This window comes from Rhinolophus sinicus, linkage group LG12 (assembly GCF_036562045.2).
Source record: "Rhinolophus sinicus isolate RSC01 linkage group LG12, ASM3656204v1, whole genome shotgun sequence".
NCBI lineage: Eukaryota > Metazoa > Chordata > Mammalia > Chiroptera > Rhinolophidae > Rhinolophus > Rhinolophus sinicus.
Genome location: NC_133761.1, coordinates 60,668,653 through 60,693,000, shown reverse-complemented (window position 1 = coordinate 60,693,000; position 24,348 = coordinate 60,668,653). Strand labels below are relative to the sequence as shown.

Below are 24,348 nucleotides of genomic sequence, written 5' to 3'. Positions count from 1 at the left end.
AGAGCTCAACCAAGAGACATTCAAAATCATCAGGTTTAAAGTCCTAATTTTAGGCTCGAAAAACATGAAACTCAGCGTGGTTAAGGGAATTTGCCTTAGGTCACACAGATAGGGGCAAAATCGGAATTAAAACTCAGGGGAGTGGAATCACAACATAGTGTTTACTTTCCAAGACATGACAGATTGATAAAACATACGAGATTTAGGTGAATTTTCATTGACTGCACCGCATATCCTAAATATTGCCCTGAGAGTGGAACTTTGTTTCATCATTTGCCTCCATCTGATAAAACACAAGAGCACGACAATTCCTGTACAATTTTGGTTGCTTCTAAGCAACAGAGACTTTGCTAGATTTTGATATCACCACTGTTTTGAAAACAGTGTGGATTTCTGTATTCGTTTTTGAAAATCAAGTTGACACACATTTTACATCTTGGGTTATAAAACTTAAAAATCAAAGCTGTGCTTTATAAACCCCTCTGTGTGCTAAACCCCTCGGCACATGGAGTCGGTTCTGGAGAGGATTTTTGACACCATCTGATTGCCCTTGTTTTATGGTGTCAGGTCAGACAGTTAGCAATAGTTGAATGTAGTTTATTTTCTTGTGGTATAATATTTAGAGCATTCAAGAGCATGTTAAGTAAAATGAATGCATACACAGTGTCTACATAAATGTAAATTTATTCATAATCAAGAGCAGAATATTTTCTATGGCATTTATCAAAGCAAATATCCTTATATAGGTATTGCTATAAAATGAAGAGTGTGTTTAAAACAAATAGGGACAATCTCATGTTTATATTCAGTTATTTTCAGATGTGCTATTAAACTTAAAAAAAAGGAATTATATTTCATCAAAAAACAAAAGGAAGTACTGGGTATAAATTCCACAGTAATATCAAGGTCTTTTAAAAGACCTTTGTATAAAAGTGCTATTTTGCACTAAAAACATGTTACTACTTACTGTCTGTCTGAAGAAACCTTTAAACTATGTGGATTCTAGGGTTTTATTAAGTGACTGTGCTTTTGAGATAGAAGTGTAATGTAAACCAGAATACAATAACAATCAGGAACATCCGGGGGTCATTTAAACCTTCATTTAAAAATATAAGACCTAAATTTTCATACTGTGCATTGTTTTTCAAATGAATACACGCTCCATGGGGGAAATAACCTTATTAATCCAAGCATTTTAGAAAAAGCCCTCAACAATTATGACATTCTACAGATAATAAAAAGGAAATAATCTCTGATAATCCTAAATTAGATTTAGGAAAATCTACTGACTCGGGTTGTTGTTCTATCATTTTGCATAATACAAAATAAATGAAGGCATTAGGGTCAACACAATTCACACTTAGGACTCAAAGTGAATTTCCAGTGTAAACAGCAACACATGAGGTTTTTGTTTTTTTGTTGGTTTTTCTGTTTTGTTTTGTTTTCCATGAGGGAGGGAGAGAAGATGGGACAAAGGAAAGAGAAGCAGCAAGGGTCGGGATGGGGACAGAGAAAGTGATTTAAAAAAAAATGAACTTACTCCCAGTTTCATGAGATATTTAGTGCCAGGCAAGAGGTACTGTAGCACGTAATCCTGAAAAGGCTCTGTACTGTTATAGATGACATCCCAAATTGTAAAATCATGCGTGTGATTTGAAATATATAATATATAGCGCTCCAGAATTCCATTTACCCGTCTTGGTTGTTTCCACCTAGGAAAAGAATTACATATAGTTATTATCATTCATTCAAGCCCAATTTGAAATGTGCACGATTTTTAAAGGACACATATGAATTTGGATTTATGTCTCCGTAAAGAAAGCACACTAAAAGCTCAAAAGTGATTCACTTTAAAGAAAAAAAGTGCTATGAAATGCCTACTCTGTATGGTGTAAATAAACTATGACGAGTGCCTGCTCCCTACTTACTTATAATTTTAATTAACTAATAATACAAAAATGCATGAGTGAGTACTTGATTTTGAACGTAAGCCACAGAACAAAGATTGAGGTAAGTAAAACACCTGAGCACTTATGAGAACTAGGTGGGAGAGAGAATAACATAATTGTCTTGAAAAAGTCAATAATCTAAGTTAGTATGCGATTACCGAGTGCAGAGAAGTTGAGGATTGGAAGGGTGCAACAGGGAAGTAAGATTCCTTGGATGAGGTGACAGGTGACATGATCTAGATACATGAGATTGTAGATCCGGTGGGCAGAAGGAAAAGTAGAGGGTATTCCAGATGAGGGTTACAATGTGTCCGTGGCAAAGAGCAGGACCAGTTATGAAACAGACAGAAATTGGTCAATTCGGAAATACTTAGAGCAGTGGGAAATCTTTTGGGATAATTTAACGTGGGCTCAGCTTAGGGCAAATAGGAAAGCCAATAGGAGAGTTTAGATTCTGAACAATGGGATATAAGTCACAACGTTTTTCAGTTTAAGTAAATATAATTAATTCAGTCCAAACTCTTCTTTTACAGATGAGAAAACTGAGACCAAGAGACATGACTAAACAAATGTTCATCGGCGGTAAGAGAGGTTTAATTCAGTACAGCAATACACTTTGTACCTCTCGTATTACAAAATGGATAAAACTCACTAATATCAAGAATAAGCTAAACATGCCTACGTGGGAATGTTCCTTTGTGACTTCCACTGCAAGGGAATAAGAAGGTCCTCGTTTATCCTCCAAAAGAAAATGTATGTTTATACTCTTCTAATTCCACATCATTACAAATAATGCCTCCCGTATAAAAAACCCAAGGCAGTCGTGCAAATGGTCAGTTTCTCCCTTTGAAGTTTGCACATAATCTGTGTACATATGTAGCTCAGCCTGATTGCATAAAGACAAAATGGAAATTAAGATGGCAAGTGATAATCAAAGGTTCCCAGAACCACTGAACTAATCACTCCTATGCATTTAATCACAATAAAATTAATTTTATGTCACACACCCTTCCCTTGATTGAACTCCCTGGGATTTTTGCATGAACCAGGGTGTGACAGAGACAACATTTCTACTTACTGTATGTATACAGTTCTAGAATCCAGGACGCTCAGAATCGGGGAATCCACATAGTCTGGTGGCAGCTGTGCCGTGGACAGTACGACCAGGGAGCTGTTTGCACATCCCACGTGTGTGCAAGCACCGAGCAGAAACCGGTGAGGTGTAAATACTGCTAAATCTAGGGGAGGGGGAACAAGAATTCAGTTTCAATCAGATGTTTTATTCTGGAACTCTCGCTTCTGTACATTCCTTAGTTCAACTAAAGCTTACAGTAAGAATCAATAGCCACCAAAATCAATACCAATAAAATATAGGCCAGTTCATCCCTTAAATATGCTGTGGGTATTTTTAAATAGACAAGTGTCAATCGGACTCTTGGTTTAACTTTTTCATTTTAACAATTTGACTGCTTTCTTGAATGTCTATGGCCAGGTAAATCAGTTTCTGAGTTTAGAGGTACTTCAATGGCTCTGTTAAAAAATAAATGAGACATTTATTTTTAAAGTGTATTTGATGACAACAGGAGTTGCTTTTGAAATGCAAATACATAGCTTGTAACAATGACTTTGCACTTGTAATTCCTTTTGCTGAATTCCTTTCTTCTCCTGTCCACCTGATCAACTGTTATTTGACCTTCAAGCTACTCAGGCTCAGTGCAAATGCCTGTTTCTTTCTGAAGAACCCCTAACACATCCTGCTGGGACCCTGACACAAGATGGAGCTATCACCCTCTCCTTTTTCTCCCAAGATATTTGTGCGTATCTTTAGCGTCTTGCTCACTGTGCCATGATGATTTGTTTACATGACTAGCTGATCCATCCGAGTGACAATGTGTGAGAAGAAATGGCAAAGATTCATTCTACCACAATGCCCAGCACATTGCAGGCTTTGAAAATACATCTTTCAATAAATGAATGAAGAATTAATGAATGAGATGGTCTAGACACAGTTGAGCTAGGTCTAAAAGATGATCAAGAGAGTGAAATATTCTCCTAGCCAGTAATAATCTCTCCCTCCCTTGAACTCCCCTGATGGGTAAGTCAGTGCAATTAGGGAAATGCTATACTATTGGAAAACGGGGATACAGCTAACTTTTCTGAAGAAACATGCCCAGCCAGACACTGATTCCATATGGCCGATTCTGGTGAGTTGGAGATATTGTGCCTGAGCGTCTGTCCTAGCCACACCACATTGTCATGGTCAGCTGCAAAAGAGACTGGATGCTACAGCATTTTTGGCCAATGAGCTTTTTGTGGTGGGACAGCTTTCCTTGCTTTTGTACATGCTAGCTTGTAAGGGCTTTGGGAACCGGACTTGCAGATAGTGAAGAAGTCATACCATTCAAAGGCAGCCCGATACTTGGCTGCGTGCATTTGCTAGGACAGATTTGCATATCTGGGAAGCCTTAGTTATCTCAAGCTGCTGTGTCAGAATGCATCATCAGGGTGTCACCATAGCACGGTATCTCCTTATCATAAAAGGCTCCACCCCCTTTCTCATTGCCGCCTCCAGGCTTTGAAGCTAACCATGATCACCGAAATCCTAAACCCAACCAGAACATTTGCCTCAGATGGGAGTAGCCTCTTCTAGCAACTAGTTCTGAGGTTGCTATCTGTGCCTGAATTCGACTGTGACAAAATATCCAGTTCCATGCAATGAGAAGCATCTATTTCTATGATGGCTGGGACTGGGGGGAACCCGGATGAGGAAGTGAGTATGCGTAGAAGGGTGTCATGTTGCAGGAGAGGGCCCATCGGACTGGTGAGCTAGAACTGAAATAGAAGATGCCACATCTTGTCAAGCCCTCCAATCACAGTTAGGGTTCACCTCTAGACTATGAAGGTGCTGAGAAGATTAGGGATGAGAGAGGTGTCCTATTTTAGAAGGGAGCATAACTTTAAACTGAAAGTCTAATGGGGTTTAAGGATGTTAGTGTATAGAATATGAAAAATGCTGCCAAAACAAAACAAACAAACAAACAAACAAAAAAAAACAACAAGAAGAATCAGGAGTGCTGGGTAATTTCAAAAGGCAAAGAGTCAGGATGTTAAGTAAACTTACTGTGGTAACCATTTCACACTGTATCTCAGTCAAGTCCCATGCGGTACATCTTAAACCTGTACTGTTTAAGGAGGCCAGGTCATCGGTCAAGAATAACCGTGTAATTGCCCAGAGGAACACCCTGCAGTGGCCCCCTATGCTTCTAGGAATGAAATCTAATAATGGTCAACGAGACCCCACTTCCTCACCACCTGCCTCCTTCTCCTCACTCCTTCCTTACACGAGACCTAGTTCTGTTCCTCTAACAGCACAATCTCACAACACGAGGACTGTGAAGGTGCCATGCCCTCTAACTGAAATCCATGTACTCCTTCTTTTTTAATTGGGCGAATTTTTCTCATCAGTCAGTCTTGTCTTACTCCGTGTGGTCTTTCTTTATAATCTAAGAATGTGGCTACCATCATCCCCAGGGACTCGCTGCCCTACAACCTCATTTAGTTCATATCATAAATCCCAAAACATGCGAGAAATGGTCTTATTGTCTTATTGTCTCCCTCCCAAGAGAATGTCAACTCCTTGGGTGCAGACGCTTCCTAGCAAGTTTACCACGCTATCGTCAGGACTGGTGTGATGTTTATTTAGCAGAGTTTTACTTATTGAATAAATGAATGGGCAGGACGGGAGGGAGACCTTAATGCCCCTTATCCAGATTGCCAGTTGTCTCTCAGCTATAATGTCCAAACATCTCTAAGAGTCTAATGAATACAATTATCAGACTAATGGTGGGGTTTGTAATTGTGAGATATGAAGGCGATTCACTATTAAAAACAAGAAAAAGGCATCGTTGCATTTGTCTGAATGCCAACACCTAATTCTCAAACATGAATGCTTCATCAAAAAACAGGAGACAGAGGTATGCCAGAATGTTAATGGTGGTTGTCTCAGAGTGAAGGTGCACGGATGATTATATTTTTTGATTGCAAATATTTTCCAAACCTTCTGTGATATACATGGATATGGATGGAGAAAAGGCAGCCATAGTTTGCCAGTATCAATTCATTATTTAGGAAAAATGTATGCCCAGGACCTAGGTGACACCTATTACACCGACTATATCACACATCTCCTTTCCTCAATGACTTCAGTGTTGGCTCAGTTTTCTTTTCAATCATCATCCCTTTTTTTTTTTTTTCTTTTGGCAACTTCAACTTCCTCAGATATGACTCATCTCTGAATGAGGCTTCACTTTAACTTCCTCAAGTGTAATGCCCTTCACCTCTACTTCATTCATTCAACATTCAGCATCGTTATACCCACTGCTGGATCATCTCTGGAACCACTTCCAAGATTCTTCATTTAAAATCTGCCCTATCTGACCCTACACTGGTAAACTCCCACCTCTCCCATCAGTCACATTAATGCCTTCACTCCTTTGCTACCACACTATGTTCAGTCCCTAAGTACCTTATTTCCATAGTACTCACAACCTTTGTATTTTCTTGCTATGCTCTCTGACCACCCCTGTGACAGACATCCGCTCCAGGTCCCTGGAGGCCTTCCTGGATCTGCACCCTGATTCCTAGCGCTGGCTAAGCCTCATCACCTTATTTCCCTAACTCTTCTCACATGTCTAAGATGGGACTGAGAGACCTTGCTCTGCACTGCCTCTACTATAATTAGGTTTTCCAATCTGAACTGGCCCCTTGGGACCCCTCAAGAATAACTGTCTTCTTTCTCCGTCGCTTCCTTTATCGCACTGATCTTTTTAGTTAGTTAGTTTCTCCTTTCATGTTTTGGCCAATTCTCTGGAAGAACCAAGTGGGTTCTCAAACTGAAGGCCTCGGGTCACCTCCCAACCCCTATAATGCTTGGTATCTGTGCCATGCGGGGGTCAAGATCAATACGATTGTCATCAATATCAGTATGTTATTTTTTTCTTTTTCTCTTGCTCCTCCCCGCCTGTGACCCCATGTCTTTCCCTCATTTAAATTATCATCTAAATTACCCTAAATTAAATATCCAGAATTCATCTATAAAATAGACACTATCCATGAAACAAAATGTGGCTGGTCAGAAAGCAGGAAGAGCTAGAGAATCCTCCTGGAAAGAGCCATTATAGGAACAGAGAGGGCTCAGGGTTTAGATATAATGTTTAGGAGAAACAAAAAGTGCCTAATTCCTCCCTTCCTCTACCTGGGATTGACCAAATCAATGGAATAAAGACAGAAGGAAGGAGAAGAAAATGTGCAGGATCTTGGGAGGAGGGGTCCTGATGCCTGAATCCAAGGTAGAGTCCCAGGCAGGGGACAGACCCCAGCTCGAGAAAAGACCTTGGTGCTTGTAGCCAGGCAGGACCACAGAAAACACTGCAGAGACTTCAGTGTCCCAAGTGTGACACAGAAGCGACAAAGAGATCCACTGATTTCAGGGGCTATCTCAACAGTGATCGCTTTGCATAGAGGGGGGGAAACGACGTGGATGGCTACACTCCAAATGCCAAGAAAGTATGTAAGACCCTGAAGCATTTATACCTTCAGGGGAAGAGAGAGGACCCCTGAGAGTGACAGTGGGGAGTGAAGTCAGATACTGAGCTGAGATATACGAATAAAGACATACATAGATATTAACACACATAGAGATATAAGTACATCTTATCGACTGAGATTTAAAAATGCTCTGTGTTCAACTGGCACTTCATTTTTGCTTATGACCACAAAGCAATGATTTTTACATGTATGCAGAATTATTTTTTTCCAATTGATTTTTTTAAGATAAATTAATTCCCCCAAAATTATTTGTCAGGTCACATATCCAGTTTGGGAAAACTGATGACTGTGCTTTTCCTACAACAGGAATTAAGGATTTTCCTTTGATTCTGATAATTGAAAACTATAAACTCATAGTACAAAGGAAGTTAGTCTGATTAAATAGCTTTTTTGACTTTCAAGTCATTTTTATGCCTGTAGTGTCTACCCTGAAGTAGATTATTCTTAATGTATTTCCATAGGAAGATGAAGAGTCATGAGTGTCCTTTGAATAATGAGGCATGAAAAAAAGAAAGTACCAGAACTAACATGATACTTGATGGAGGAAACCATGCAGGTGGCTCGATGGGTAATCTTGGTGAAATGGGAGGAGATGGTGAGGAAAAGAGGAGAGGAAACAAGGGCAGGTGGTATCAGGTGGGAAAACAAGTAGCTACGTGAGAAAGGAACAGATGGAATGGGAAATATTTTTAAAGTGTTAATTTTAAAAAGTAAATGAGATGGTTCCAGGAGACGCAGGACTTAGGCATTCTTCAGGCGTGAAGCCATAGACAAAGCCACCAATTTAAAATTTAAGGCCAAGAGGAATGTAATGGTAACTCACTTCTCCCTACCTTACTGCAACTGATTTTGTCATATGACTCTACAGATGTGACCAGGCCCTTCAATGGATCAGCACATTCAAACAATTGCAGGTCTGTACACAAATCTGCATGGAGTCAACTGAAGGTGAGGGAACCCTTAAAACGTAAGGCCACTGTCTCGCTTTCCATGTGCTTGATGGCATCATTTGCATAAGATCAAACACAGAGCTGTGGACAGGGAAAAACAGATCACTCTAATATGCATTAGAAATGGATCCACAGACATTATCCTGAGACGTGTTACATGGAAATGCATCCCATGTAAGTGCATGAAAACCTCACCGATTACTGTCAAGCAAACTATAATTTACAATACCGGCCATGAATTATATGCTATTTCACGATTGATTTCATGCTGTTGTTCAGAGAATTTCATTGATCTCAATTTACAAAATGAACCAATAAGTAGGCAATGATTTTCTTTTAACTCCTGGTGTAAACTGAGGAACTGATATCTTCTTATTGGTTTCTCCCAATAGAAAATCATGACGCAGTTCCTGCTTCTTTATTATCTAATGCATGTTACCTGGCAGTTTTTCTAATAACTTCCTTGTCTTTCCCAAATGAAAAATATAGCCTTTGGTCCTGACTTTCTTCTCTCCTCTATGTGTACCCTTCCCAGAAATTGCCACCTAGACGTTTAAAAATGTTGGAACAATCTAGGTCGTGACAGACCACGTCTCCTTCTGTCACGTGGTGTCCCAACTTGAGAGGCAGGTTATGGTTCGGGGAGAACACCCAGTTGGTAACAGATCTACAGGGCAGGGTCGGAGTGGGGGAGTGCTTTCCCCAATGTCTGGGAAGCAATGGGCTCTGCCAGAACCATCTTTGCTCCTGTGTAGTCCTTGCTTCACAATGGCTCGCTCAGCCTTTTGGATGCACAGAAGTCAGACGCTGAGCTTATAATTAATAAAAACAGAGGCTTTCTTTAGCCTGGGCACCATTGCACTTCTCCCCACAGAAGCCTTAACGTGCATCTTGCTTCTCTTTGGCCAGCTGAGCAACTACCCAACTACCCATCACCACCATCCAGCCCCATCCCACCACACTGATATGGAGAGTCGGAACTGCTTTGCCCGGGAAGGACTCGTACATCAAACTGCACCCAAACTACATGCCTAAACTCGACAAACGTTCTCTCTGTGCTCGCAAGCTTTTCCACCTCTTCAGAGAAACCCACTCACCTCCCTTTCCTCAAAACCCTGCTCAGAGTGTGTGTTATTCATACAGCATCTCCTGATACGCCTTAGGTGTGTATAGTTTGCCCTCCATGTAGTTGCTTTTTTAAAACACAAAAACAAAATTTCGTCGGAAGCACCCCCAGCGACAAGTATGCACACACGGTGTTATTAGCGCTCTGAGAACAAGGCAGTACCTCCTCATAGGCGTCCCCTCAGGAGTCTCCATCCCCTGGACTCTCCTGCTAGTTTAAAAGTAAGAACACTGACTATGAGAAAGGGAAACCTGGTCCCTCTATTAGGACAGTAGCCGGTGGGATGGGGTGGGGAGGAGGCCAGCAAGCTGGGAACCATCAATCACTAGTTTGGAAAAAGAAAAGAACTATTACTGTCAGTTGTGATAATGAGGGATGATGCGTCCTCATTTCTTTCTTTTCTTCTTTGGCTGGTTAGAATAAAAGGCTTCCATGCAAACTCCTTAGGCTGACAGCATTCCTAGCAGCTGTCTTCCAGTCTGGCTTCTTGAGTACTTCTAATGCCCTGTTTGTAATATATTATAGTATATTGAGCCGAGGGTTCTATTTCTTGGTTCCTTTTACAATGATGTAACCCTAGAATAACTCCTCATCTCTCTCCCTAAGTGTCTGTGTGTGTGTGTGTGTGTGTGTCTCTCTCTCTACACACACACACACACACACACACACACACACACACACACACACATCTCTACCTTCCACGGTGCCTGTAAATAATGAGAGAGAGAATTAGGGAGTCAGTAACTGGCTTTCCATGTTCATAAATGAAAACTTTTAACTGACAAACCAAAGAGAGAGAACTGAGGTAACATTCCAGGAATATTTCTGAACAAACTTTAGTCATATAACTTGGCTAAATATTGTATGCGAAATTGAAAGATTTCTTCCCACAGAGTTAGGTGGATATTTGATACTATTATATTCTTTAATAACCTCAGGAGCCAGTTTATATATTGCTAGACAATACTCTACTCATGTGACATATTGTTAAATAACAGAAATATATGAGACAGAGTAAGAACAATGATAAGTGTCTGAGTACCCATGGCAAGAAAAGAATAAATGCGTGAATCAGTGTTCCCCACAAAATACTATAGTGAAGGTAAGATGTCCATTCAGTAATAACAATAGTTATAATATTGACTGTTTGGAAGATAGCATTATACAGTATATTTTATACTCTCTCATTTAAGTCTCAAAATAACTGTGAAACACGTGCTGTTATTCCCAACGTACAGATAACAACATTTGAGTTCAAAGAGATCAATTGTATAAGGCCCCAATCGAATGCCACCTGAGTTCACTCAGAAAGCTGTGTGGGAGGAACCCGGATGGAGATGCCCATGGACAGGCTGCACTTATTTCACAAAATGGACTTCTCAGGGTTCACTGTCAGCTTAGTAAAGCATTACCTGAGAACAGTTTTCCCTGCAGATTCATCACCAATCCCCAAATATTAATTTAGTGCTTATTCTAACCAAGCCCATACTAGACACCGTATGATACAAGAAAACTAATGAGTCTGCCTTCAAAAACCAATACGGGGGTGCCAAAAAAGTAGATACACATTTTAAGAGATGTTATCTATGTATTGCTTTTTGAAGTTGAACTGAATTATGGTAGCAATGTGTAGCTGCAGAAGTCAAATGTGACTTGTATTCATCTGTTGTTATCAGTATAGATTATTTCCTTTCTTACAATGTGTATACATTTTTTTTTTTTTGGCACCCTCTGCATATCTCTTTTGGGTGGCCAGACATACACATTTCTCTTTTGGCAAACTCTCACGCTGCCCCCAAGACACAAATCAAATGCCCCTCCTATAGGAAACCTTCTCAAACGCCTCTAGTTTGAGAAACCCTCTTTTGTGCTTCAATGGCATTTTTTCAAAATCTCTACACAAGCGTATCCTATAGATTTATCGAATTATGTACTGTATTATTTCTTTAACACAAACTCTTACAAGTGGAATTTCATAGTCAAAGGGAATGCTTTGGGATACCAATAAGGGAACAGATGGCACAATCAAATGGAATTATTGAAGAGAACTCTGGAAGGGACTATTTCCAGGGTTTGGGGCAGGGTTACGGGGAACATTTAAAAATGATAATTCACCCAGTGGCTAGAAATAGGCTGAGCCACTGCCACTTAGCGTTGACGTTCACACCCAACTGTGCAGAGTGCTGTTCAGTGGGAGGCGCCTTCCTTTCGGGAGAGGGACACAGACATGGAGAATGCACGCTGTCGCCTCACTCTCTCCTGTCTGCCGGTCTCCCACCTGTGCCTTCCATCTGTGGAACCCCCAGAGTCCAGAGGCAAAGGCGCAGAACTAGGTAGAGAAGAGTACAGAGGGCACCTACAGGGGAAATCTGAGGGCACTTCATCTGGAAAAGGCGGCACATATTTTGATGTAAATTGCCAATTTTCACGCACACCAGCATTTTGTGGAAGAGCTCTGTTCTCAATCTCCTCATCAATACTGAGATGTGTTTTTAAATTTCTTTATCTAATTTGCCTATATCTAATTGAGCATCCTTTTTTGCTAATTAATTTGTTAATAAATCAATGGATTTCAGTTATAGCATTGAGTACAGTTCCTGCTATTTAGCAGCCTCTCGGTAGTTATTTATTACATACATTGTAAAATATTTTGTACCAGTTTCTCACCATGGTACTCGGCCGATTGGTGTCAGCCTTGATCTAAGTGCACGTGAGAAAATCCACACAGTGCCCAGGAACACACGAGGACTGCAGGAGGTAGAGTCCTTCCACTAGCAGGTGAGGGCGATGACCAAGTGAAACAAGTATTAGAACTACTGAGACTTATTTGTATATGCAGATTAATGAGATCGGAAAATTTTGAGATAAATCCATGTATATCTATGTATATCTGCCATCTGTCCATCCATCTATCCATCCGTCACCCATCCATCCATCCGTCTGTCTATCTGTACATCCATCCATGTGTCATCCATCCATCCATCCATCCCTCCATCCATCCATCATCCTTTATGTCCACTTCGGAGTATAATCACTCACTACATCAAAACTCATACTACGAATGTCGTATATTTCTTATATGGACAATGTCTTTTAAGGCACAGATGCAGGACAGGAACGTGAAAACTGCGACAGTCTTCAGGTGGTAAGAGACAGGAGCACTAACTCTTTTTCCGTTCTTAAAGATAACCCCAAAAATCTTTCTCCCCTTTGCTCTCAAAAATGGTGCGACACAAACAAGAAATAAGACCAAACGAAACCAAAACAACATAGATTAAGATATGGTCATTGGCCTTGAGAAAAGAAAAGAACAAACCTCATCTGGGAAACATGATAGAGAGACAGACAAATGGACAGATGGCTGCACACACACATTAACCATAGTTTACAAAAGTTAGGAAATATGGTATAGTGATACAGGCACACGATGGCGTATCTGAATCTAGGACTGCTTGGCTATACCTAACACAGCAAAGTATACACTAATGTTACTTTTATCTGTAAGTCATTTAAAACAGTACCTGACAAACAACAGTATTATATATTTGTGATCTGAAAAGATTGTTAATAAACATGATTATGTACTTATTTAGATGGAGATTTGAATTTACTTATTTGTTCACAAAACTAGTTATTTAAATCTTGGGGATAATTATATGTATGCACATAGTAAAAACTAAACTAGTACAGCACAAAATGAAAACCAAAGTTGCCCTCACATTTCCACCCCATGATACTTACAAGGTTAAATACTGGGAAGAGACACTCTGACACACACTGAGATTGTTATGATGCATTTCACTGATAAAGCTGGTACTAGCTATATCTGAGTTTGGTTAATAACGATATAATCACCGCCCCCCTTTTCTTTTGTTTGACGTAGTTGCTCTTGTGTAAAGCTAGGACTCCTTACAAAAGCAGGAGGCAAAACTTGAGATACTGTTGGGTGGTATTATGATATTTAAGAAAAGGGAAAGGGGAAGGGTGGGGAGGGGAGGGGAGAAAAGGGAGGGAAGGGAAAAAAAAATAAGAAAATCAGCAAAGATTGGGTTCAAGTTCAGTTTTCATTTGAGTAAATATAAGTGAATCCCTGAAGTTTTAGGCCTCTGTTTCTTCACTGGTTAAAAATAATAGTATATTATTTGTAAAAACACTAACTGTAATAGTTATAAAGATAAAATAAGACAGCCATAAGCATTTTATAAAGGAGAATGTACTGCACAAGTAAGAGAGAACAATTTTAAACCATTACCAAAAACAGCAGAGGCTAACTGACTCTCTATTTATACATCACCCCCACTAATTAATACAAAACATACAGTCAGCTTCTTGTGAAAGGAAGCACACTTACTTGACTGAATATACACACTCAGAAATAGCTGTTGAGCCATTTATTTTTGCATTTGCTCCCCAAATATTTGTTGGGCATCTACTATATGTTTTATAGAACAGCAGATAACAAGATGGGTACTAGCTATTTTCAGTTATTGCTTTTGAATTACACATCATTCTGGGTTATATTTTCCAAACTTCAGAGATGCTGGGCTTTATCTGGTACAGATACTTATTATGTACCAATGATTCCAAGACACTTCTATTTATATTGCTTAGGATATAAAATGCTAAATGATTTGAGAAGATTATTTTTGCGAAATTACAAATTATAGTGCCTCTCCTTTGATGGGGACAAAACTACTACTTAAAAAAGAACTAATTTATGGAAAACCTCAAGTTTCACTGATTAACAACAAATTACAATGAGGACATTAACATTAAAATATACTTAGAGACACAAAACTGAAGATAATGCATCAGCATTAATATTTTACTATTAGCCAGAAAAAATGCTCGCATTTTCAGGAATTGTATAGATGCTGAATTTTAGAAATGCCCACTCAAAAATTTGTGGGAGTTCACTTTATAAGAAAGGTATGTAGCTTTATGGAAAACATTTATTTGATTTATAGTTTAAAAATCAAGCTTAACTTTATAGCAGTGATGCAGCCGAGGGGCAAATCTCTTAAAATTATCTAGATAGTCTTTTTGACACTCAGAGTTCCAACCTAACAGAATTTATGACCTGTATCTTGTTGATTTTTGCATAATAGAACTACATGAGTTGCAAAAAGTGACTTTCTAATCTCCCCACATGAAATAGATATTCACATACTCGGTAGTATTTCCCTAGGAGTTGTTGGACTTGTATATATATCCCCACAACAGGGTGGAAAAAAATAGGGAAATACAAGAATATCATCTTTGCAAAATTGCCTTTAAAAGTTGGGATAAAAGAGACAAACTTCACTCTGTTGGAATTTTTTCTTCTTTTGACTCAAACTCTTTTTCTACTATTCTAAGTTTGAATGTAACTGAGAAGTAGAGTGAACGTGGGGTTAGGATTTTAACCAACAAACAGGATGTTTTTGTCTAAGTCTTAAGTCATTCACTACCACTCATTTGAAGTTTCCCACGAACTCTTTTGTTTCAAAATGGACCGATATTTTTTTGGTTGTGATTTCACAGAATTTAATGATATCACTACTATGAATGTTCGAAATAATTGATGGATTTTTTACGTACTTTGATATAATCAAATGAGTCATATTTGCAGCCATGGGATGGCACCTCTCACAGGTTCTGACGTTTGCAATAGTCTGTGTAGCTGTGCAATATAGAGAAATGAGGAGATATTTACGGAGGAATGTCAAGCATTGGGACACATGTCACTTCTCTGTTACCAATCAACTTAGGTCTGGCTGTCAGTCTCAAACAAATTACTCTGTCTCTGAACTTCCCTCTGAATACCAGTCAGGCATTCTGGGAAATTCTCCATGTAATATATTTAGTGTTCCCATGAATGATACAATCGAGTCCTTCATTTTGAAAACAATCTATTGTTCTCCCACTATATCCCTCCCACGTCCTCAGGATAGAATGTGAAAGATACAGTTCCTACCCTCAAATCATTCACAATCTAGTGAGAAATACAACAAAATCAACCAATAATTATATAAAGTATGATAAATAATATGGGAGATGGGAATGCAGGGAGGGAAGCTGAAAACCACAAATGTCTGTGGCAGCAGGCTAGTCCTTATTCAAACACAACTATATTGTCCCAGCCTCAGAATATGCAGCAATAATGGATGGATGGATGGATGGATGGATGGATGGATGGATAGATGGATGGATGAATAAGTTAACAAATGAAAGAACCACATATCAGCATTCTTGAAAATATTGCATTCTAATATTCCTAGGAGTTATCCACCAAAAGAAACAAACAAATACACATTTGTTTAATTTTCACTACCTTAGTGCACAGTTGTGCACAATCATTGCAAACAATACATACTGTTACGGGCTCAGGTGTATCCCTACAAAATTAGTATGTTGAACCACTAAACCCCAACTAATCCCCAGTAACTCAGAATGTGACTATATTTAGACATAAGTTTTTTACATAGGTCATTAGGTTAAAATGAAGCCCATGACTGTTTTGAAACTAACAGTTTGTACCTGGTAATTCCTTACCCCCCTTCACCAATCCCCTAACCCCCTCTGCCATCTGGCAATCATCAAACTGTTCTCCTTATGAGTTTGTTTCTGTTTTGTTTGTTCATTCATTTTGGTTTTTTTTTAGATTCCACATACAAGTGAAATCATGTGGTATTTGTCTTTCTCGGACTTATTTCATTCAACATAATACCCTCTAGGTGCATTTTCCTTGCAAATGGCAGGATGTCATCCTTTTTTATGGCTGAGTAATGTTCCATTGTATACATGTACCACTTCTTTAACCATTCATTTATTGATGGACACTTAAGATGCTTCCGTATCTTGGCTATTGTACATAACGCTGCAATGAAAACATGGATGCAAATGTCTTTCTGAATTAGCATTTTTGGAATATAATCAATAATATTGTAATAACTATGTCTGGTGTCAGGTTGGCACTATTTACCTGGGTAATCACTTTGTAAGTTATATAAATATCTAATCACTATATTGTACACCTGAAACTAATATTGTATGTCAACTCTAATTGAAAAAAATTTAATGTAAATCTCACCTGAATATATCAAAAAAAAAAAAAAAAGTGAAAATGAAGCCTTTTAGTGTGGGCCCTAATCCACTTTGTCCTAATAAGGACAAAAGCCAGTGTCCTTATAAGAGGAAAGTTGGACATACAAAGACACCAGGGATGTACGTTCAGAGAGGGAAGACATGTGAGGACGTGGCCAGAAGGCGGCCATCTGCAAGCCAAGGAGAGGGGCCTCAGGAGAAACCAAACTTGCTGACACCTTGATCTTGGACTTCTAGCCTCCAGAACTGTGAGAAAATACATTCCTGTTATTTAATCCTCCCTGTTATTTTCATGGCTGCTCTAGCAAACTACCATTTGTGTGAGTGGCTGAAAAGAACATATTATGTTTTCACGTCCATAGTTAACTGACACAAGGAAGATATGAAGTCACAGAGCAGGAAGTCATAAAAATCCCGGTTTACAGTGCACACTTCTCATTACGGTCTTTGAAGAAATGGCTCCTCTACTGTCAATAGCACACTCTGCAGACCTACAACTTTCTACTTCGTCTCCTCAATTCATGAGTGCACAGCATGAGACACCTCCCATTTAAAATCAGCAGGCTTGCTTTAAACTTAAAAAAACGAAAACTAACATTTGAATAAGACATTTTAATTGACATGTTGTCTTTAAGAATACATAGACAATGTGATGGAGAGATAAACGTTGTATTCATATTTTGACACCACTGATATATTATACTAATGTAATGGAATTCCCCATCATTCTTTTACTTTAAACTCATCTAGTCGAGATTTGTGATTTGGGAGTCAGAAAACCATCCAAGTACCAAAATTCCGGCGTTAGCTATACAATTAACTAGCTTTATGATTCCAGGCAAATCAATTAACTTTTCAGAATCTCTATTTCCTCATCTATCAAATGTGAATAAAACTGTTTAACCTTTATACACCATTGGATAATTTAAAGGCCCATAGGAGTTGGTACATGTGAAAATATTTTCAAAGTATAAATTACCAAGAAAAACATCAGGAAATGTTTATCTGTTCTTGGGGGTGAGGAAACTATAAGCTTTTTCTATCTAAGGAAAAAACTATGAAGCAAAGTATTGTAGATAGATTTGACTAAAAGTTGAAGCAAAATTTACTTAATTAAAAGCCATTATAAACAAAGTAAACAAAAAATGACAAAAATAGGAAAAGAACTATAATACAGGTACGATGCAAATAGAAGCATCCTTAAGGTATGTTAAAAATATTTACAAAATAGGAAGAATATAGCACAAACAGAAAGAAATAGCACAAAAATATTTGGGGAATCAATTTTAAGGAATAAAAAATGCACACACACACACACACACACACACACACACACGAAATGTTACATAAGAGGGTGTTAAAATTACAGTTTAGTTTATAATACAGAAAAATTAGAAATAATCCAAATATTTAAACGATTTGCTTAAATATATTGTGAATATTTTAAATATCGTGCAGACATTTAAAGCATGATTTAAAAAATAATTTGGCAACTTGGTAACATGATCACTATAATAAAGTGGTAAAGACTGTAAAGCAGTCTGACTCAAATTATGTGTGCATATCTGTGCATTAACAGAAAAAGATCAGAAGATAGTAAATGCATAAGCCAAAATATAATTACTGATTTTGTTCTGGTGGGTGAAACTGTGGGTGATTTTCTTTACATTTTTTTTCTCAAATTTTCTTTAGTTTACAATTTACCAATTTGTCATAATTTTATTTTTAAATTGTACTTAATTTTGAATGGGTAATACATTAATATGTATAAACAGTACAACATCTAAAAGACACTAAAGTGCTTACATGAAAATTAAGTCTCCCTTTACCCTTATTTCCCAATTATCCAGCTCCCTTCCAGTTTAGCAATCACTACAAATTTATGTGCACCTCTAGAAATAGTCTAAATACATAACCAAATACAAAATGTTAGTAGAATATGGCATATACTTTTCTTCACTAGTACCTCACTAGTACTGTGAGGAGCATGCTACCCTATTGGCAAAGATCTGCTTGTTCTATTAAACAACTACATAATATTCCAGTGTCCACATATTATTCCAGTGCAATAATATTAGTTATTATCTATAACTATTTTACCTAGTCTTCTATTGATATTAGTACGGTATTATATTACAACATGACATACTTCACTATACTGTATATACTATATTATATTATATTATCATATTATAATGAATGTGCATATGTGTGGCCAGAAATATCAGTAACTTTTGAACAATCTCAAACGCCATAAAATGTAAAGATCTACAACATGCTTGGGATTCTATTTATTACTGTTTTTTGGTTAGATTTATTCATGTTAGATAACCACTAGATTTAAACACGCTGACTTAAACCAAAGATAAGACAGTTTACGTAACTCAGAACTTACAGGTTTCATGAAGCTGACCACTCTGTCTTCAGCAATTCTTTCAGTGCTCAGAAAGTAGTAGGTGATATTTCAAGTACATATATTGAACAAACACAAATGGATGAGGACTGACCTTAGCTACAAACGGACGCCCTAGGTGTAATAATGCACTGCTGACAGTACTGGGAGGGCTACGCGAGGACGTATCAAGGCCAAGAAGTGAAAGGTCCTCCTTCAACACAAAAATAGTAGAGAAATATTCTGAAAAGTCACGCCTTATACTGGAAGGGAAGCCATGCACTGACAGAACTGAGGGTTTCAAAAGTGGGAGAAATTGAATCAATAACATAGATTCAGTTTTAAGAAAATAGATAAAATTTCAGGGAAATTCTCAAAAGGAAGAACAGAGTTGGATGACTTCCAAGGTCACATGTATTCTTAAGTGGCATTCATACCTACATGTACATATAAGGTTGAGGCTATATCAGCAGCAAGATTCTAATATTTATAAATTTAACAAGTGAGCTCCATTGGGTTATACTTCAGCTCATAATGGTCTTCTTAGGGGCTGTATTCTTCTTCTACCTCTTCTTCTAGTACCCAGATCCTGCCTCTTTGGAATACAACCAATGTTGTACACACGATCCAAAATGAACCAATAAGCACCTTTCTTTGGTAGTTTTCAACCTGGAATTGCTGCTGAGCACGTGTCTAGTCCATGGAGAAAGCCCCCACATTACAACAAAGCATGGATCACATTCCAGAAGGAAACAAAGATGACATAGTTGGATTTCTATCTCTTGCACCTGAAAGACTCAGGACTGATGAATGCATTTACTTTGTAAAACCAAGAATGAATAATAACCACTGCCTCTGAACCATTCAAACTTTGCCATGGATCAAATCAAATCTATTGTCAAAGGCTTTTGAGACCCCAGCAAGAACTTAGGTGAATGAAATAATAAAAAAATCATTTCCAGATTCATCTCTAAATCAAGCCTTTACTAAAAGAAGTAAGCTAAGCTTTCCTGGGCATTACTTTTTTTTTTAATTATTAGTTTTATTTATCTATTATACAGAGGTACTATTTTGAAAATCATTTATAAAAAAATGTCATGGAAATTTTAACATTTAGAGAAATGAAGGATTCAGATTCATACAGACTCACTAAAAACAATGAAAAACATTGACAAGAGTAAGATGAGGAAAGAGTACTTTGAATTTTATCTCTGCCTGTTTTTTTCTTCATCTATTAGGTTGGTACCAAGGTAATTGTGGTTTAAAAGGCTAAAAATAATTGCAAAAACCACAATTACCTCAGTCCCAACCTAATATGTTCAATACAACTAAATTCCCTGAATACATCTGATGTCTGTATTACATAATTTACAACTCCAGAGGTTTTAATCCCTCTCTGCCTTTATTTTTTGAGAAAGTAAAGCCTAGTAATCTGAGAACACAGGGTCTGTCGATAGTGGTATTCTCCTAGAGTTTGCTGGATTTTCTCAATTGGATAGAAGGACAAAGCTACCTAGATGTGGTTTTATAATGATGTCACCAGGCTTTACTCCATAATTGAGGTCCCACAAAAATATTGGTTTAGGCTTAGTGTCTGCAACAAGGTTAATGGAAATCTGCACCAAGGGCAAAACTTCAGCAGACTGTGTCGTCAGAAAATATTTCAACACCATTTAAAAGTATTTAAAATAAGAAGATTTTATTTTACACTAATGCACAGAAGTACAATACAATGGAGCTGCTAGCAAATAAAAATAATGCTTTTCTCTCATCTTCTCCCCGTCCCTTTGCCATCGGTATTGTTGAGTCCAATTATTAGGTTGGTGCAAAAGTAATTACGGTGTTTGCAATTATTCTTCACCTTTTAAACCACTATTACTTTTGCACCAACCTAATAGCTTCTTGCATTTAAAATTCTAACCTACTTGTCCTTTCACCTCCTGAATGGAGAGAATAGCTGTATAAGTTCAGCTGTGACTATTTTGGAGTAATATCATATTTCAAGTATTTATTTTTGAATACACTGATTAGCTCATGCTACGTCAATTCTAAAACTCCTTCCATGGTTCTCTGCTGCCTCAGAACAAAGTTCAAACATCTGAAGGTGCCTCTAGAACCTGTGATAATTTGACTCCCGCCTTGCCTCTCACTTCTCTTGACCACTTCCCCAGCTGCTCAGTAATATTGCGTGAGCTGTGTGCTATTTCATCTTCATGAGATGCACGTTTATGGCTCTGTGCCACTGGCTACCCCACCCTGGTCCTTAGGCCTGCCTTGTTTTTCCTTTCTGAAACTCCAAAGCCTGCAAAAATCCACTTCCTCTGTGACACTTTCACTTCCAGATTGATTACCTCTTCGTCCTCACACCTGTTAGAGAAATTACGATAAACTGGACAGCAGTATATTCAGTTGCATCTATTTCTAAGTGATCAAAGTGGGAATGATCTGAGGAAAGATGGAAGTATCTTAATTACATACGTAACTCCCGACCTCTGATGTGGTGACTCATACATAGTAGCAGCTAAACGAATATGCCTTGAATTAAATTGAATATGTAGTTCAGAGACCAGCTTGAAGGAGATTTTTTTCATTAAGAATCTTTATCATGATATAACGATCATGGTATTATTTGCACAACTGAAAGTGGGCGTTTGTAGATCATTCACTATCTTCACGAAGAGTTGTGGGCATGACGCTAGCCATTTTCACATGCATTATCACATTTAATTTCCACACTAAGTCTCTGAAATAGATACTGTTATTTCCATTGTACTAGGAAACCAAGGCTTGGCAAAGTCACAGCTGGGTGAATCTGCCTCTGAACCTCATCGTAGGTAGCCTTCTGAGAATGACTCCCGATAACTCTGACCCTTGTACAAATTCCTCCCTTTTGAGTGTGGGTGGAACCTGTGAAGATGATGAGATAACACTCCCATGACTGTCTGCCCTTACTTGCGTGGAAAATAGAGATGATCCTGGCAGGTGCCCAATCTAATTATGAGCCCTTTCAAAGCAGCTTCTGCAGATGGTAGTAGTCAGAGAGATTCAAAGCACAAAGGGGATTTGATCCGGGAGAAGTTGTGCATTACTGAGATGGAGGGAGCCACATCCAAAGACTTGAGACTGCCTTCTAGAAGTGGAAAGCAGCCTCTGGCTGACAGCCAGCAAGAAAATAGGGATTCCAGTCCTCTCACGACAAGGAATTGAAGTCTGCCAGCACCCAGAATGAGCCTGGAAGCAAATTCCTTCCCACAGCCTCTCAAGGAGACCCCCAACTGCCCAACTCCTTGAGGGTGGCCTTGTGAGACCCTAATTAGGCCGCCAGCCAAGCCCACCCGAACTTCTGATTTATAGAACCGTGAGCCAGTAAATGGATATTGGTTTAGTCAGCCTACGGAATCCCTGACAGTTATAGACAGTAGAATGTGGGAAGAGGTGACGTATGTCAGTCCTAGACTCAGCCCACAAACGGATCAAACTTATTATCCTCCACGTTCCTTCCTCACCTGTCTAGCGCAATGGAGGTAACTCTGGAGCAACCTTAGGATCCAAGTGCTACCCATGGCAAAGCCTGCATCCCTGAGCGACTGTCCACAGAAAGGAAGCTGTGCTAACCAAAGTCTTCACCTGCACAGGGTTGGTAGGAAATAAAGCCCATATCTACCATGAGAAACCTGTGTGTGCTTACATTACCTGGGGTGATCTTAATTAACATAGAGAAGGTTTTACAGGATTTGAGCACTCCCTCCAGGAGGAGAATGGTCCAGTCATGTAAAGAACTGGGGAAATCATAAATCTGTTTCAGGAAGGTAGAAGAAATGTAACAAGAGGCCTTCTCTAACCATCCGCCACTGGCACATGAGCTCCAGGTGGGCTGGCCTGTCGCAGCTTTGGTTTCCCATGGTGTCTACAGCACTGAGAAAAGTACTGAGTGCCCACACTGTCAACACCCAATCACACTTTCTGAATGAAGGAACCATTCCAGATAGAAGCAGTTTTCTAAATAATTGTTATGATTGCCACAGAATGTCTCCGGTTTTACCTGATTTTGAGTAGATGCCTTATCTTCTCTAACATGTTTAGGCACTTGAGGGAAGTTGTAGAATGCTAATCATCACAGCATCAAGAGGGATAGATTGAATTGTGTCCCCACAAAACTCCTGTGTTGAAACCCTAGCCCTCCTCAGGACCTCAGAATGTGTCCTTATTTGGAAATGGGGCCTTGCAGTTGCTATTAGTTAAGATGAAGTCGTTAGGGTGAGACTTAATCCAATATGACATGTGTTCTTAGACAAAGGGGGCATTTGGAATGGGCAGCACACAAGGTGAGCCCTAGGTAAAGAGGAACGCAGATATGGGGACGACGTGCCTGCAAGTCAAGGGACAAAGAAGATGGCCAGCAAACCACCAGCACCTACGGGAGAGGCATGGAACACCTTCTCTCTCAGAGGCCTCCGAAGAAAGCAACCCGCTGACATACTGTTCTAGGACTTCTGGCCCCTAAGCTGGGAGACAATACATTTCTGTTGTTTAATCCACCCTGTGTGGGACACTTGGTTAACGGCAGTCCTAGCAAGCTAATACAAGTAATTTAACAACAACAAAACTGCTACGTATTGAATAATTAAATAAAAAATTCTAAGTTGCAGGGACACCCTACCTCATTAATATGGTTTACCACATTCAGCATATCAATGACTTCTGAATGATGCACTGGTATTTGTTGTCACTTACTTTACAATATTAATTGATTTTCGGTGTCTCTTCAATTTAATTCAATTCATTTCAACTCAATTCAGGAAGCGTTTGTTAGATGCCAATTAGGACGGTATTCCTACGGTGCTTACTACAGAGATTATGACGATAAATAGTGACATGCAAACTGTACTCAATGCACTTACATTCGTGTTTCAAATCAAGATTTATCCCCTTTGAAAAAGTGAATATTGAAAGAACAAATTCAAGTGACAATTTTTTAAGAAAATAATATAAAAGATTCTATGACTCAAAGGGTGATGTGGGAATTGAGTTATGCCATCAAACATGTGTACTGTTTTGATGGCAGTAGATAGTGGTGCAGGTATGGAGAAGACCATAGTTGATCGTGGCTAGAAGGAAAGGAGTAAGGTGGCCACCTGATTAAAATCAAGGTAAAAACTAGAGAGAACGGAAAAGAGAAATATTAAAAGGTAAATGCAATCAGCTTCCTAAAATAGCCATGCTGTGTACCAATTTGGC

The 24,348-nt window shown here is 38.7% G+C and overlaps 1 protein-coding gene across 1 annotated transcript in view; it reads right to left on the bottom strand.

Moving 5' to 3' along the window:
• The window catches only part of USH2A (usherin), a 582,349-nt gene that overhangs the window by 293,152 nt on the left and 264,849 nt on the right, over positions 1-24,348 (bottom strand). The window contains exons 32-33 of the mRNA XM_074316330.1: positions 3,028-3,187; positions 1,541-1,712 (exon numbers count right to left, since the gene is read on the bottom strand). Of these exons, the coding sequence (XP_074172431.1) occupies positions 1,541-1,712; positions 3,028-3,187 (332 nt within the window). The remainder of the gene's footprint in view (positions 1-1,540; positions 1,713-3,027; positions 3,188-24,348) is intronic.